Below are 17,370 nucleotides of genomic sequence, written 5' to 3'. Positions count from 1 at the left end.
GCACGAGGCAGCAAGCTTGGTGGCTGTAGTCCCCTCGTTTGCATGGATTTTCTCTGGACTCTCTCCCAATATCTTGAAGGTCGCTTAACAAATGAAGGTATTTGTTAGAAGGAGTCAACTAGAAAACACGTCAAGAGTATGAGTGCCTGGGACAATTTCGTAAGTAAGGCTAGGATCAGCATAGTGAAATCAAGAGACAGGCAAGAGCATGTTGGAGTGATTTTGGAACTGGACATCCGTGAAAAAGAGCTTTATAACTCATAAATATTATGATTCTAGAGATGTACGTATTATTTTTGAGATCTAAAATGGGGAGACGGTTTCAACCCCGATGCACCGCGTAAAGGGCGCAGTTCCCACGAGGCAGCCAGCGCACCGTTGTCTCGAATTTGTAGGCCGGGGGGAGCGGGGGGAAGGGTGATGGTGGAATCGTGTCGGGCTGCTCCGTGTTTTCTCTCTCCTGGTAGGTCCACGTCCCGTGGAGTCCCACGTGCGAGGTTAAACCGTGCATTTAAAATCAATGTGTGTTCGTAGTATTTGGCTGCTATCAATTTTCCACGTGACAATAAGCCACTTTGTTGAGCTAGCATTTGTGACGACCAGGTCGCTTCTGAAGAAGAAGATAATAGCTCGGTGTGCTTTACCTGGTAAAATAAATAAAAGTTTAGTTGTATTTGTATTTTTTGTATGGATTTTCTTACCTTTCCTAAACTTTGTGCTCCTATCCTATTTTTTTTATCGTTTGATGTTATAACGTTCTGACCCGCCCCCTACTCGACATCAGTGAAAAAGAGCTTTACAGCTCATCGGATTCTTCCGGTATGAAACACATTTTATTCTGATTCTGAAACCATACAAACACACCGCCCCGGCGGGCTCTGTCACGCGCAAAATGTCAGCGCCATCGGTCCCCGGCGTTGGATCATCCAGCGCTTTCCTCACCAGTTACACCGCGCGGTGCTACCCTTCACCAAATCGCCTGGAATGCGGCCAGTCTCACGGCTGGGTGCTTTGCCGCATCTCGTCCTTCAGACCTTTTGTGCCGCAGGCCAAAAAAACACCTCCCTTTCGTTTTCCAATGGCCGATTTCTTTTTCCTTTTGACTGAATGGCTCGCATTTTTCGCCGGCACGCCGCAAATATGTTCCCGTCGGTTCTGACGGAAGATTGTCAACAGAAACCAGCGGCAAGTGGTTCCGGTGGGTGTCGGAAATATCGTTTCTGTACATTTATACGCGGATATCATTTACCCCCCAACCTCACACCTCTCCTACCGTGCCCGAGCTGTATCCCGGTGCCGTTTTGCCTTGCTCCGGCTCTTAATGGGCGACTTTTTGGGCTAATGAGTCCAATTAGATCTCGGTAAAAACAGGGGCCCCTCTTGCGTTTCATTAGCGGCAGCGACTGTTAACAAAGTGCCCAGGCGTGCATAGTGGGGGTGGGGGGGGGCGGCAGCCACGGGAGATGGTAGGCCTGGAAACGACCTGGCGTAACCCCCCATGAGATGAAGCAACAAAAAATCTTTCCTCCCATCTTGGAGAGTGCCCAAGTGTGGGTTGGTTCATGCGTTGGTGCTTTAGCCAGAGTGTGGGGCATCCGCAGCCAATTACGCCCGTGTCTATATGCAGTCGGCTTTTATTGTCACAGTGGCAGGGCTGGGACGTAAGTGCATGTCACTTGTGTTTTCGTAGACCGGAATTGGAGTGTTGGGTTTTGTGTGTCTGTGTGTTTGGTTGGTGGAGTTTTTGTTACTTTTTTAATGTTGTCTCATCTTTTGTTTTTCTGGATTTCAAGAACTGATGTTTGTGAGTGACTTGTGAAGCTTTAAAAAAGAAAAAAAACGACTGCGACATTTTTTATTTACACATTTTTTTTGTCTGCTCATCATCAATTATAACAGGTCCCTGCGGGGTGGGCTGGTAGGAACGAACAAATGAATGGCTATAATAAAATGAAATGGCGGGGGTACGATACGAAGGGAGAGTTTGAGGCCTAGTTCTAGGCTTTAGGCCTAGCTGTAGGCTTTAGGCTGCTGTGAGTTAATTTTTAATTTAAATGTTTTAATTAAAAACTATCTCAGGGAATTATAAGGGAATGTTACACTTGTTTAGCCAGGAAAGCCTGAGTCTAAAGGTTTTTGTAGGGTCCTGCCAAGTGTTTGCAGTAGGGGGCGATGTTACTACACCTAATCGGACATCGGACGGACGGACGATATAATCTATTGTAGGCTGGTTCACTTCGTTCCTACCAGTATAATGGCTGTTTCAACCCAATGGGCTTGAGCGGGTGGTGGTGGGGGGGTGACAATCCCTAATTACCAGTTGAAATGCCCAAATGTTTGAATCACATTATTTATCCACAGTCGCAAATTCGAAAATCTCCATGTCTTTTTATATTTTCCAAATCAGGTCTGAGCGACTGTATTCTTTGCTGTTGTGACGTTCTTACCCCATGCCCCGACTGGACATCTGTGAGAAAGAGCTTCATAGCTCATCGGATTTCTCCAGTGTAAATAAATATTCAGATTCTGTGATATTCCATGTTCAGCAGGCCACTTTGCTTTTGTCTTGTTATTAATAACCACGCACGCTAGGGCCATTGCTCGCACCTCTAAACTAAGGATTTAAACTGCCAGCATATTTGTTTTTTTTTATTTGAAACATACTCTCTGCAGAAATGAACAAAAATGCACGATGTTTACACACCATTATAAATTGATAATTGATTTCCTCTTTGCTGCTGTTAGGACTTCATTGCTGGGATCCTTTTAAGACAAGAGACCAACAGACTGGTCTCTTATGGGGCCACGTTCGACACATAATAGACTGACAGACCATCTCTGATGGGAGCTTTTGACAACAAACTGTCACCTAGATTGTTATGGGGGGGGGGGTCTTTATAGAGTGGACTGACAGATCACTTTTTGATGGGGTCTCCAGACAATATCTTTAACATGATGCTTTCAGCAACATCACCCTAAAAAGGAATCTAGATTGATTCCCATGCGTTGCAGACATTTTCACCGTAAACACATGACAGCTTTGTTAATTTCCACGTTTGAAATTAAATCGAAACAGCCGTTGCATACATCAGCCTGTAAGGGGGGTGGGGCAGGGCCGGGTGGGTGGCGACAAACTAAATAAATAATATTTTTTAAAGATACATACGGTGGATGTGCATCATGCGTACGAATCTTATTTGGTCGGCAAGAATAATGTGGACATTGCGAGGCCTTGGAGATTGATAAAAGCGAACTTGCCGGGCATCGGTGTCCGTCAACGCTTGGGCACGCATGCGCGCCGTTCTTTTTGGCGAGGCTTGCGCGCGGCATTGTTTGTTCACAGCGTGTTTGTCAACGCAACCCTGAGTTGTCATCCAACGACACAGCAATCCCTTGTTTTGTTGTCATGTATGGAGACTATGGGGGGGGGTGGGGTAGACTAGTCTTCCCAGGTATAGGACCCTCTCCATCTGTACTCTAAGGGATATAGACCTCTTCTTCTTGGTTCTTTCGGTAAAGTCACGTAGAATGGAAATAATAAAATAATAAAAATACAATATAATAAAATAATTCTCATGAGGACGGCTGCTTGCGTTGTGGCCGAAACGTCGTGATAATTATTTTATTATGTTTTATTTTTATTATTTTATTATTTCCATTCTACGTGACTTTACCGAAAGAACCAAGAAGATAAATCCCTGCAGTCACGAAAGCTTTAAATCGAGATATAGACCTCTGTTTTCATTTACTAGAATTGGACAATCCGTTACAACGATCCATATTTAGTTTCTCGCGGGTTAGTTCATCATGTAGTTAGTAATGAACATTGTATTACTATAACCCTCCACCACCCGACAGAGTCAATTAAATAAAGTTGTCGCGTGGGCAACTTTCCCAATTGATTTGTTTTTAAAAAAAAAAACGGAATGTTGACAAGCAAGACTAAATGTTGTCAATTTTGCCATTGCTTGTGAAAGCCTACATACGTCATAAATCGGGCCGTCAGACAACCAGCCCCGACCAATGAACCGTTCACACTAAGGGCAGTGCTCGTGCACACTGTTACTGTCATTTTCCTATGCTCACAGTAATGCAGCGGTTCTCAACTTTTGTGATATGGGCCCCCCCCCCCCCCCAAATTAATCCAACTTGTCTCCGGCTCCCCCTATCCACCCCCAGCATTCCTCATTCATGTGTGAGTGTGTGCACACGTGTCACCCCCGTCATCTGGGGGTGTCTTGACACGTTCATCGCGGTGGCGTTTAGCAGCATGGGACGGGGTCGGCTTCTGCAGTTGAAAAACAACCCTCCCGATTTTGCAGTGGATTTTGGAAAGAAGGATGTGTGTGTGTGTGTACGCATATCTTACTCATGCCCCAGTGTGTCCCAGAAGGAGGCGCGCTGTCAGTCGGGTACCGCTGCAGTGACGTATTCTTCATGACGCGTACATCCGCCTATACCTTAGTCCCCAGCGAGTTACACCTGCGACGTTGTACTGTGGTTACAACTTGGTACGGTCAAGCCTAGTGCTTTGGCTCGCTCTTGCAATGTACCAAAGAGTGAGAATGGAATGAGCCTGGAATATTTATATTATTATTTTTAGACTTGCTTATCAAGCAGTTTCTCATAACTCTCGTTCAGGAGGGCCCTGTCAAGCTTTTGAGCAGCAGGTGACGATCATTCTCATATAGATTCCAAATTTGCATTCTTTTTTTGGCAAATTTGGACCGTGATCTCGGCACACAGCTACCTACCCTTGCCAATGACGTCGTGGGATCTTTAACGGCCGCTGTAAAGCAAAAGGCATGTGGTATTTAATGGTTAATACACATACTGCTTTCGATGTCCCCGTGGTACGCACACTGCCGAAGATGTACCCTTGTTATGCATACTGCAGTAAATGTGTACCCGTGTTACGCACACCGCAGTAAATTTACCCTTGGTATGCACACCGTAATAGATGCACCCTTGGTACGCACACTGCAGAGGATGTACCCGTGGTTGTCCAGAGCACACACTGTTTGTGATCAGTTGTGATGGAGGTCGCGGACCACCCACCGCTGTGGTCACGTTCATCAGTAGTAGTTGTGCCTTAAAATGGCTTTACGGCAGATGCATTAGTGGCATATTGGTGCGTTCATGCATCGATAAGTATCGATTCCCGCATTGAATTTAAGAATCAACATATTTCCATTTGCATAAATTGCATGCAGTGGGTCCATGTCGTCGCCCACGCAGCCACTGAAGTTTCACTGCGCTCACCGCAATCGCGGCCGAATCGCGAAATTTCCTTGAATCGTGATGGGGCGCAAATTGTTCCACGCTCTCAACAGATTAAAATGCAAAACAGTTTCATTGGCTAAGCTTGCTTTTACCACTGTGCAGCAATGCAAAGACAAAGATCACGTGTATAGCCTTAACAGACTGTTGGGGTAAGTGCTGTTAGCGAGCACCTATGAAGGCCGGCTGAGATTAGGAGCACACTCTTAAAGGGAGTGCTCCTAATCTCAGCTTGTTACCTGTATAAAAGACACCTGGGAGCCAGAAATTTTTTTGATTGAGAGGGGGTCAAATACTTATTTCCCTCATTAAAATGCAAATCAATTTATAACATTTTTGACATGCGTTTTTCTGGATTTTGTTGTTGTTATTCTGTCTCTCACTGTTCAAATAAACCTACCATTAAAATTATAGACTGATCATTTCTTTGTCAGTGGGCAAACGTACAAAATCAGCAGGGGATCAAATACTTTTTTCCCGCACTGAAAGCACATTCTACCTCACTCCCAAGCGCGTGCGTGTGCTTGTGCTAATTTGCAGCTCCCACCGCTGGTATACAAGTTTAACGGTGGGCACGTTACGTTTAATTTTTTGCTGCGGTGCGCCTGGCGTTCTCCTTGTTGGCAACTGAATTCAGCATCCACCGAGAGGTTTCGTCTTCCCCAAGGCACCGAGCAATGGGGCCTGGCGTTGTTGTTGGCGTTTTTTTCAATTTTCCTTTGTCCACGGCAAACTAAATCCGATCTGCAGACAAACCCCCTCCTAAACCACCCGGTTATAAAATTGCCCAATAAATCAGGCTTGGCATTTTCATTAACCAAGCCCTTTCACAGTTCATCTCTGAGACTTGTAAATAAATAGGACTGTCTGGAAAATGCAAAGTATATCACTTGCTCAACCAGGGATCATTGTATTTAGCTTAATTGGAGGTGCACTTCACGGCAAGTGCATGAGACAAAGTTGGTCATGATGATTTCTTTTATTTCTTGGGAGTGGACGAAAATGCCAAGTGAGTGATTTATTTAGGCACACCCTAACCCCCCCCCCCACTCGACAGACCTCTTATCTTAACAAGGGCTTCATATACCAATGCAATCTCCTGCAGCATGAGGATGATTTGATGAGGCAGGTAAATCAGATGATTTGAAGAGAATATTTTTTTTATCTTTCGAAACAAAAAATGACATTTCAAGTGGGGCCGTGTGGAAGGAAAATAAAATGAAACTAAGATGGGATTGGAAAAATATTTTCGAAAAATGTCAATTACCTCGAGCAAAGTTTCCCCGTCCTATTAAGGGCGTCTCGTGCAAAATTCCGTGTTCCGCCGTCCACAGTTGGGAGTCGTCGAGCGCTCGTTAACTACTTGTGAGTTTCGCAAAGTTCAAGCTGGCATGCAATTTATTCCAGTCCCACACCCCCACATAAATTGCCGCAAGTGTTTGTTTCGGTTGGCAAAAGGTCGACATCTTAAAAAGAGGCAGCTTGTATTGTCAGAAATGATGCTCACAAACTGGCGCTATTGTGTGAGCGCATTGCACCTCATCCGTTGCAAATTGCCACAGTATGAAGTGTGAATAATAGGCAAGAAATGTTGTTAGATTTCTGAAAGAAAATACGATTTAACCTAATTGGCCTATGGGCATTCTTGATTTCTGTCATTCTTACACATTTCCCTCACTGGCTGGCCTATGGGTGCTCTTACAAATTCACCTCATTGGCCTCTGGGCATTCTTACAGATTTCCCTCATTGGCCTATGGGTGTTCTTATAGATTCTCCTCATTGGCCTATGGGTGTTCTTATAGATTTCCCTCATTGGCCTATAGGTGTTCTTACAAATTTGACTCGTTGGCCTACAGGCATTCTTACAGATTTGACTCATTGGCCTCCAGGCATTCTTACAGATTTCCCTATATATATTTTTTAAACCAGTCAACCATGCCCTGGTGTCCATGTCTCACCAAGGTGTGATCTCACAAAGCAATGCGCCTGGGTTATCCCCTTGTGATTTTGGCAACGCCGTGCTGGTTTCATCTGCACTGACGTCTCATCCACAAGATTATCCCCCCCCCCCCCCACAAAAGATACACCGCCGAGCGCGGGGGTGACGGTCTCAAATCGTGGCTGGTAAATAAAATGCCACCCGGTGCCGTTACGTCATGAGCAAATGTGAACCAGCTTCGTTACGTCATGAGCAACCGTGAACCAGCTTCAACCCCAGTGAAGCTCACCAGTAAAGCGTGGCCCGTTAAACAAACACCACGATATGAGAATAGGTTTTCCCCTTTTTTCTGGCAAACAAAACACGTGTTGAGATGTTAAAACACCAAACTGAAACCTTTTACACCTGTTTTGTTGCCATAAAAAAGGGGAAAAGCTTTTCTCATATTTTGGTACTGGCAAAGGAGGCCCCATGATGTAGATTCTCTCCTCCGAGCCCTCATTACTCTGATAGTGCGTTGTCTTTGTGCTGTATGCCTTTTGGCATCCTCTGGTCTAACACCGTTTTGAGACTAGGCTCAAAAGAAAGCTGTCTCTGGTGTGGGCCAATCAGTTTCAAAGACAATGCATATATTATATTCTTGGTTCTTTCGTTAAAGTCACGTAGAAGGGAAATATTAAAATAATATTGTTTTATTTTATTTTATTATTTCCCGTCTACATGACTTTACCGAAAGAACCAAGAATATGAATCCCTGCAGTCACGAAAGCTTTAAATCAAGATTTAATGCATATATTATCAGTGTTTGCATTCTGACCACAAGTATTTTGGTTAATGCAGACATGATTCCTTGTAAAAGGTTTCAGTTTGTTGTTTTAACATCTTACCACCTGTTTTGTTGCCAGAAAAAAGGGGAATACCTATTCTCAAATTTTGGATCTGACAAAGGAGGCCCCATGATGTAAACACCACGATGTAGCCAAATATTATTGGCAACCTTCGACTGGTTTCAACATCACTGAGGCTCATTAGCATGATTGCGGTATAATTAACCTATGCCAGTGGTTATCGTGATTCCATGGGCAGGATCAGCCCACCCATGCATTATTGAGGGATCTAACAGGAAAGTTGTGTAGGTTTAAGAACATTCTCCAAAGGGGCTGATAGATTTAAATGCAATTCATTATATCTTATGCATGCTTTTATTGCTTCCTGACTCCACAAAGCTGCCAGATTTTATTCCTTCCAATGCTCCCACGCAACTCTCACATTGGAAGCCAAGCGGTCTTGGCAGTGTGCGGTGGGGTGTGAGGTGAGTGCAGCGTTTGACAAGTGTGAAAAGATCTTGCTTATTCGTGCGGTTTCCCGAGATAAATGGGTTCAAAAATTTTTTTGCCATAATATCCAACCTTTTAAGATAATTAAAGCCTCAGTCAGAGTGAGTCAATCGACTCAACTGAGTGTTGGGTGGTCTTCATTTATATCGGTGGTCCTGAGCCAGTGGTGAAAAACCCCACAAATCCCATTCAGAAGTCAGTTCAGCACACCCCACAGTGTCGTATTTATTTATCTACACCAGAGCGGTAATCGGGTACAGCAGCAGATCACCGTGGGCTGCGTATCGTAGACGGCGTCGCGCCTCCGATTAGCACGGTTGGTACCTATCGATTGCAGCAGCCACACAAGGGGATAAACCGGTGCCAGCACCACAGTCGCCCAGTTCTCATGTTGACGCACTGCGCTAAGCACTAGTCATAGGATGACTTGGAGAATATACCAGGCCAGCCTAAGTTGACCTGCAAGATAACGAGGCGTAGGTTTACTTAATATGTAGGTGGCACATTGCGACTCATAAACTAAAGCGAGGGTCTTCGTCAAAAACATTTGTCAGTTCACCATCATTGGTCCAAGCAGCCTACGGTGCGAAAGAAGTTCAGCTTAGATACATACATCCATTGGCGTCTGTTGAGGCCGGCACACACAATCTTCATGGCACAATAATAATGATAAGGTTATAACGTGATCATTTCGATACGTAATGTCGCGACATTTTTTGATCAACGATCATTCGTAAAAAGTAATAAAAAAGGAACGATAACTGAAAAGTGCGCACAAAAGCAATGGGGGAGATGCATGCTGGGAATAACATTGAGAGTCAGAGGAACACGCGGATTACGTGGCTGTCAAAACTCGTTGCTCGACTTAACTTTTCACACATAATCTGGCCAGAGGCCAGAAAGAGACGACGTAGAAGAAGATGATAGGGATTAGAGAACACACGCAGGCAATTGGTACCATTCAAACTGTTCATAAAAAGCAACGATCAGGCCATGTGCCAAAGCCAAATGGCTTGTGGCATCGCAGGTCGGTGAGAGATGGAGAGGATGTGGGGAGGCCATCGTCCATAGACAGTGGATGTAGAAGATGCGGTGGATGTAGAAGATGCGGTGGATGTAGAAGATGCGGTGGATGTAGAAGATGCGGTGGATGTAGGAGATGCGGTGGATGTAGAAGATGCGGTGGATGTAGAAGATGCGGTGGATGTAGGAGATGCGGTGGATGTAGAAGATGGGGTGGATGTAGAAGATGCGGTGGATGTAGAAGATGCGGTGGATGTAGAAGATGCGGTGGATGTAGAAGATGCGGTGGATGTAGAAGATGCGGTGGATGTAGAAGATGCGGTGGATGTAGAAGATGCGGTGGATGTAGAAGATGCGGTGGATGTAGAAGATGCGGTGGATGTAGAAGATGCGGTGGATGTAGAAGATGCGGTGGATGTAGAAGATGCGGTGGATGTAGAAGATGCGGTGGATGTAGAAGATGGGGTGGATGTAGAAGATGCGGTGGATGTAGAAGATGCGGTGGATGTAGAAGATGGGGTGGATGTAGAAGATGCGGTGGATGTAGAAGATGGGGTGGATGTAGAAGATGGGGTGGATGTAGAAGATGGGGTGGATGTAGAAGATGCGGTGGATGTAGAAGATGGGGTGGATGTAGAAGATGCGGTGGATGTAGAAGATGCGGTGGATGTAGAAGATGCGGTGGATGTAGAAGATGGGGTGGATGTAGAAGATGGGGTGGATGTAGAAGATGCGGTGGATGTAGAAGATGGGGTGGATGTAGAAGATGCGGTGGATGTAGAAGATGCGGTGGATGTAGAAGATGCGGTGGATGTAGAAGATGCGGTGGATGTTGAAGATGCGGTAGACATTTTGCCAGTGATAACGATTGCACAAGCAAGCTCATAATACAAGTCCTCGTTCGTGATAACATAGATTTAGTTATGTGCTCTCATCCTCACCACCCCCTCCCCCCGCTGCCCCGGATATTCGTACATCGTGCTGCGAGTGCCACTGTTACCAGCAGTGTAATGAGGACACCACGTGTGTGGAAAGCCTTTATTGTGCAGCGTTACAGAGGGCAGACGTTACCGGTTACGGTCTGCTTCACCAGATGCACCTGTGCAAAAAAAGGAGCCCTTTGTACAAAGGCATTTGAGTGCGTTTTTTTAAGATTCATATTTGTTCCCCGCTGTTCTCCAAATCGCAACTCTTGATTGTCCCTGGGACGATGCCAAACCCTGCGCCCTCTACGCATTCCACCCGCACGGGGAGGCTAAGTTGTCCGGGCGAGGGTTGGCACGGTGAGCCGCAGCAAGCCGATCTGGTGCAGCGGCAATGCACTCCTGTGGAGGTGGGACGTCCGATTATTTAAGCAGCTGATTACTCTCATGGTTAGCAGTTGGATCGCTCGACTAAAAATCGGTTCACTCGAGAGAACGGTTGGAATGAAAGGCGGCAGGGTTGTGCGCAGTGCCTCGGAGCAAGAAGACCCTGGGTTCGATTCTGGCCTCGGGCACCTTTCTACATAGAGCTTTGTATGTTCTCCCCTTATTCTGCAAGATTTCTTCCGGGTTCTCTGGTTTCCTTCCATAGCTTAAAACACACACACACACAGTGTAACTGGCATTGAAGGTCCCATATTGTAGCTGCTCACCCCGAGCTATGAATGCCCTGATAGTGGCGTTGTCTTTGTGCTGTTCGCATTTTGGCGTTTTCTGGTCTCACACTGCTTGAGACGAGGCTCTCAAGAAAGCTGTCTCTGGTGTGGACCAATCAGTTTAAAAGGCAATGCATCTATTATCAGAGTATGTTTTTTTGTTCGCATGTTCACCACAAGTACGTGTGGTTAGTTCAGACAGGATTCCTTGAAAAAGGATTTTGTTTGGTGTTTTAACATCTTAACACAACTGCTTTATTGCCAGAGAGGGTAACACCTATTGTTGTATTTAGTGTAACTGGCATTGGCCAAAACATCTCGGTACTGAACAATGATTTGCATGTTGCTCATTTGGGATTACAAACAACAGCAACATTGCCCCCCTACTGCGAAAAAATTGACAGGATCCTCCTGAAAAAGATTCATGAGACTCGGTGAGGCTTTGCTGGGTAAAACGAGCCTTGACAAGCTTCAGAGTTTCGATTTAAAGCTTTCGTGACTGCAGGGATTCATCTTCTTGGTTCTTTCGGTAAATTCACGTAGAAGGGAGGTAATAAAATAACAAAAATAAAACATCATAAAATAATTCTCACGACGTTTCGGCTACAACGCAAGCAGCCGTCCTCAGGTGAAGACCAGGTCTGTCGGGAGAATTATTTTATTATGTTTTATTTTTATTATTTTATTACTTCCCTTCTATGTGACTTTACCGAAAGAACCAAGAAGAAGCCTCAGAGTCTCACCTCTGCACCCAGGTGTGCCACTGCCCGGCAAGAGATTGGCCGAGGGCTCGGTGACGCCATCGCCAGCATCATGAGCCGCATCTCGCTGGGCGTTGCTCAAATGGGGGCTTCTTGCCTTCGAGAGGGAGGATGTAGGGTTGCTGGCATTCATAAAGGGTCCCAAGTAATCGACTTAGTGGAATACTCCCGCAATAGAGACGATCGAACGCTTAGTGGATCATGCATGAATGAGAATCATGAGCTGCATGATATGCATACCTTCCAGTGCGATGAGCTGAAGTGTGTAGGTGGAAGTACATAGTCGTAGCTTTGTGAACTTTTCGTGTGGAATTCAAAAGACGCTGCTGTATTTAGCCACTGGTGACAGATACGAAGATAAACGCTACCCCTTGATTAGAACACAGCAGAACGTGCAGCATGCCTTGGCTGAGAACAGCCACAGGGATGATATAGAACAGGTCTCCTCGCTGTGTCTCAAACAAAGGTTGCGCATCATATACATGCCCACCAATACTTTAGATGGGGTGGGTTGGTAGATTATTCATCAGGGCAGCGAAATGATTTTGATTTAGTTTTTTTTCCGTATGTGCGATTAACCCCGGTTTCCTTCCACGTGAAATAAAAATAAAATACTCTTTCATAAAAAGTCTAGAGTATATACTTTCTATATATATAAAAAAATCTTAGAAAAAATTCTTAAGTATATAGCTGTTCCAAACCCTGAGCCAGAGAGCTTCTCTGGAGGGTAGGTGGTCTATTCTCTTTCCACACTGGACATGCATCTTGAAAGAGGTGGGAGAACCGACGATTTACCCCACCACACGTCACCTGCTGATCACAGACTAACTTTCCTGAACCAGTTTGTTATAGGGGCGCCACGGTGGCGAGATGTTACCTCCCTTGCCTGGTATGCAGGAGGACGTGGATTCGATCCTGACCCTGACGCCTGTATTATTATATAAGACCGGGAGCCAGAGCAGAGCCTCACCATTCTGGCGAATTGCCCGATGATGCTGGATGCAATTACCAGCGACATGTCGTACTCAAAAATTGTAAATGTTGTGGTTTCACGCTTCAACACACCGGTGGGCTAAAGCAGTGAACTATTTGTCTTTTGTCAACGTGACACTTTTTACTGATTGGCCGTGTCGGGTGGTGGAGGGTTACGACACATTTATAAATAACGCGATCTAAACCCAAAAACGTTGATTATGAATTATTGGAGTAGTTTGCATGTTCTTCCTGTGGTTGTTTGGATTTTTATCCTGTTCCTCCGGTTTTTCCGTCCACATTTAGAATCAACAGGCTTTTAGAGTAGACATTTCCACGTGATAAGCCACTTCGTTGGGCTATAATTTGTGGCTAGGTCGCTTCTGAAAAAGAGCTATACAGCTCAGTGGGCCTTACCTGGTGACATAAAAACTAGTTTCGAATTAAATAGTTTAATAGTTTAATGTTTATGAGTGGACAGAGGCGTTTGGGGGGCATTTATTAAACGTTGCGCCATTGTTTCAACTGCCAGAGCCATGAGATAAAACCGAACCGCAAACCTCCTTGATTGCAAGTCCAGCATGCTAACCATTGCACCGTGGGGCGCATTCATCCCTCTCTCAAACACTATGACTCTTCAACAGATTGTGACGGCATGGTGGTTTTCATTGAGACGGAACGGCTGAGTAACACCAACGTGTGCGTGTGCGTAGAATCGCAGGCGCGTCCGGCTTGACACTGCGCAGCCAAGTGAGGCTGCCGGAGATGGTGAACACTCCTGGTTTTGCCATCGTCTTCCGGCTGGAGTACGTCCTGTCTGCGCCCTTCAACTACGCCGATGGCAAGGTGAGGAGCCGCCTTGCCCCAATCCGTGCCGTTCATTGGCACGTGTGAATGTGTACGTGACGGCGAAGACAAATAATGTCTTCACATCTCTTACGTTGTATGTCGTATTTCACGATGTGGTAGAGCGCATCATCAGCAGCCATTGTCTATAGACTACTGGATGAAGTCCTCTGCATGCTGTCACCATCCCTGTAGGTCCTGGGATGGCACAATGCATCTCAAAACTGTACCATGTATGGACCTCATCGCACCATCTCCACGTTGGTCATCCTCTTGGGCAAGTTTTCTCCTTTGGCTAATTGTTCCATCAGCAGTCTTGCCCTTCGCCATCACCTCCTTCCCAGAGATATAGAATCATAAACAGAATATTTATTTATACCGGAGGAATCCGATGAACTGTAGAGCTATTTTTTACAGATGTCCAGATCCTCTGGGTAGCACTGACGCGTTCCCTACTACAATCCCACTCTTCATGAGTCGATATGGTTTCTGCATAGGCAGAGTTTGACCTCTATATTTTTGGGGAAAGGGGGTTGGCTTTGTCTCTCACATTAGGAATCACGAGTGCATATAATTTATTTACTTATTTTTCATCTTAATTGTAAACTCCTGAAAATAAATTCATAAAGGTGTCCAGTTTGGTGGGCATTGCCCCCCCCCCCACCCCAACTTCCACCCACGAGTTTCTGTAAGTCTCACATGTTCCCTGGTCCCTGTGGTCACATTTATGCTCCACGTAATTCCGAGCAGTTCTCCCGCCGCTTCTGCGAACTTCGTTTCAGCCTCTTGTTACATTTTCCATGGCACTGTCCACATTTATGATCCGTACGTCACGGTGAACTAAAGACGCTCCCTGATGCAAAAATACGCAATAATATAATTGATGCCTCCGTGACACGGAGATTTGACCCAGAATCTTCCAGCTCACCGGAGGGGAGGGAAGTTCGTGGAGTTACTTCTGACGCGTGGGCTCTTTGGAGATTGTTCCTCGTCCTGTTGAGTATCACCGTGTTGGGGATGGTTATTTATCTCGGCATAGAATTCAGTTGTTCCATTTAATGATGCACGAGGAATCCAAACACACCTTACATCACAGTGCCGGCACGTGAGTCGTGCAGTGCAAAGTTATTTGTATATTCACATGAAAGTAGTATTCATTTGCACACCGTGGATTGTATAAATGCCTCAGTAATCGTATATATTTCATGTTCAAAGGTGCAAACAGTAGAAGGCGGTGCAGCAAAATCCATCGCTGCATCGTATTCCGCTCCCACATTTATGCTTCCCCGCCTTCGCCAACCCGCACTGCCCAGCGTGGCGAAGTATGATCAAGTAGCCCGCGCTGCGCGGGGAGACGCTCATCCAGCAAGCAGTGCATCGACAACAACGAAATTGCCCGTTGGCGTACGGCGTTTCGGAATCGAGAGCGATGTGATGATGCTCGTCGTGCACGGCGCCGCGTGGCGCGCGTGCGTCACTTTACCCGAGGGCGTATCGATCGCAGCACGGCGAGCAGTCCGTTTGTGCTGCACGCTGGTGGTGGGAGGGGTTTGGGGGGGTAGGGGCGGGTGGGGAACCTGCACATTAATTGCACGACGCAACGCCAACGCTGGCCGTTGGCGTTGGCGCGTGCGCCGGCGGTGCGCTCGCAATTAACCGTGGATCTCATTGTCATATTTTTCTTAAACGCGATTTGTCAAGGTTAAAAAGCTTGGGTTAGGGGAAATGGCGCGCTTGGATTTGTAAAGCCTCTCATGGGCTGGGAGTAAGTACTCTTGTAAAGTGGCGGTGTTGTCAAAGGCCCCCCCCCCATTAACTCTTTTTACAACACTCTGGAGCCATCCCCCTTTGTTGTGACCACTGATGGCAAAGTGGGGAAATTTTAATGATCTCTTCAGCGAAATGGTGTTGATCGCTAAAGCCCTCCAATTTTTCCAATTTTCTTTCCGAAATATAAACGTAGACTAAATAGACAGGTTATAACCACGTTTACAATAATGGTTCTTTGTGTTCGTAGTAATAATAATAATATTACTACGTGATTTTTGTCTCATGGCTTCACTGCAAATCAATGCTTTTGCACAAGGAGCCAAAAACATTCCTCGAGTGCGTTCGCTGGGATGCAAGAGGACAGTCCCGGTGTCAGCACTGCAATCGCCCAGGTTGTGATGTTGACACACTGCGCTAAGCGCTCTTCATAGGGTGACCTGACCTGACTTGACCTACAAGATCACCAGGCCAGGTTTGCTTGATGTATAGGTGGCACATGAGGGTCTTTGCCGATAGCATCTGGCAGATCACCGGCATCGCTTCAAGCAAGCCTGACACTACCTTTTACCTACGTGACTTTACCGAAAAAACCAAAGAGTATGAATCCTTGCAGTCACGAAAGCTTCAAATCTAGAAGCCTGACACTGCTGATGAGACGATGTGTGTTGAAACCGGTGCGCCGTTTGCTTGTGTTGAATCAAAGCTGCTGAATTGATACACTCACGAATAATGTTTTTTTTTTATTGAAAGTTACAGATGAATGAAGGGGATGTTTTTGTCTGCTGATTTACGTTGTTACTCATATCATCCGAAACGACGCTAACGATTATTCTTTGAAGGTAAGGTTGGTGTCTCTTGCAGATGACATCATACTGGTGGGACATCCGTGTGTGTTGGAACAATACAGAGAGTGTCTGACCTGCCTTGCGGAGTTTTGAGTTTAACACATACGCTTTCGCGACGGGAGGATTTCTCCACAATTCTGTCTGTCGCCTGCTCAGGCTGCTTATAATTACCAGAAAAACGTCGTCCTCAAATGTTGTGGGTTTACTGTCCAACACACCGGTGTGCTGAACTAGTAACTAATTGGCACGTTTTGTTGACGTGACAAACCTCAACTAATTGGCTGTCGGGTGGTGGCGGGTTTAATGACACGTTTATATTTATGCGATCTAACCCAAAATCCTTTATTGTGGCGTTTTGAGTGCTATCCCCTTGTGTGCGTGTCTTTATCCTCCGATGACCTTATATCCTTCCGCATGCAATAAACGTTTAATCTAAAGAATTGACCAAACATCCCAAGCAGGCCTCCTGAAAATATTTTAAGACTCCGTTGACGCTTGGTCTGCTACTACTCTGGTTGTTTAAGAAGAAATTAATCACCGATGCAGTTTGGGAGACGGGATAGAGCCCCGGCTCTCCTTGATTTGTGGCGCAGTGTGTTCACCACAATGCTACCGATACACGCTTGGAAAGCAAAGACTAAAGATGTCTCATTAACTCTGCAAATACTAAAGGGAGCAGTGACTAACATTGAGCACCAGATCTGACCTGCGCAACGCACGAGGGAGCAATGTGTCCTTCACCACCATTCACACCCGGCCACCTTTGTCTCCCCCCATTCCTTATATTGACAAGCACACCGGTTGCTCATTTAAAGCTACGCTAACACGATGGAGGCCCACACCAGAGGCTGAAGACTCATTTGTATTCAACGTTTCCCCGCGAAGTTTCTGGAGATGTGGTTTGCATTTGGATGCCAACTTAAATGTAAATGTTATTGTACGATCGCATTGTGTTTG

At 45.8% G+C, this 17,370-nt stretch overlaps 1 protein-coding gene across 6 annotated transcripts in view; it reads left to right on the top strand.

Annotated features, from left to right (window-relative positions):
* NPHP4 (nephrocystin 4) overlaps positions 1-17,370 on the top strand; it is a 285,849-nt gene that overhangs the window by 88,464 nt on the left and 180,015 nt on the right. For all 6 annotated transcript variants that reach the window (XM_078873295.1, XM_078873294.1, XM_078873296.1 and 3 more), the window contains one exon: positions 13,666-13,798. In XM_078873295.1, the coding sequence (XP_078729421.1) occupies positions 13,666-13,798 (133 nt within the window). The remainder of the gene's footprint in view (positions 1-13,665; positions 13,799-17,370) is intronic.

The sequence above is a fragment of the Lampetra fluviatilis genome, chromosome 36 (genome assembly GCF_964198595.1).
Source record: "Lampetra fluviatilis chromosome 36, kcLamFluv1.1, whole genome shotgun sequence".
NCBI lineage: Eukaryota > Metazoa > Chordata > Hyperoartia > Petromyzontiformes > Petromyzontidae > Lampetra > Lampetra fluviatilis.
Note: the sequence above shows the minus strand (reverse complement) of the source record. Positions and strands in the feature narration are given on the sequence as shown.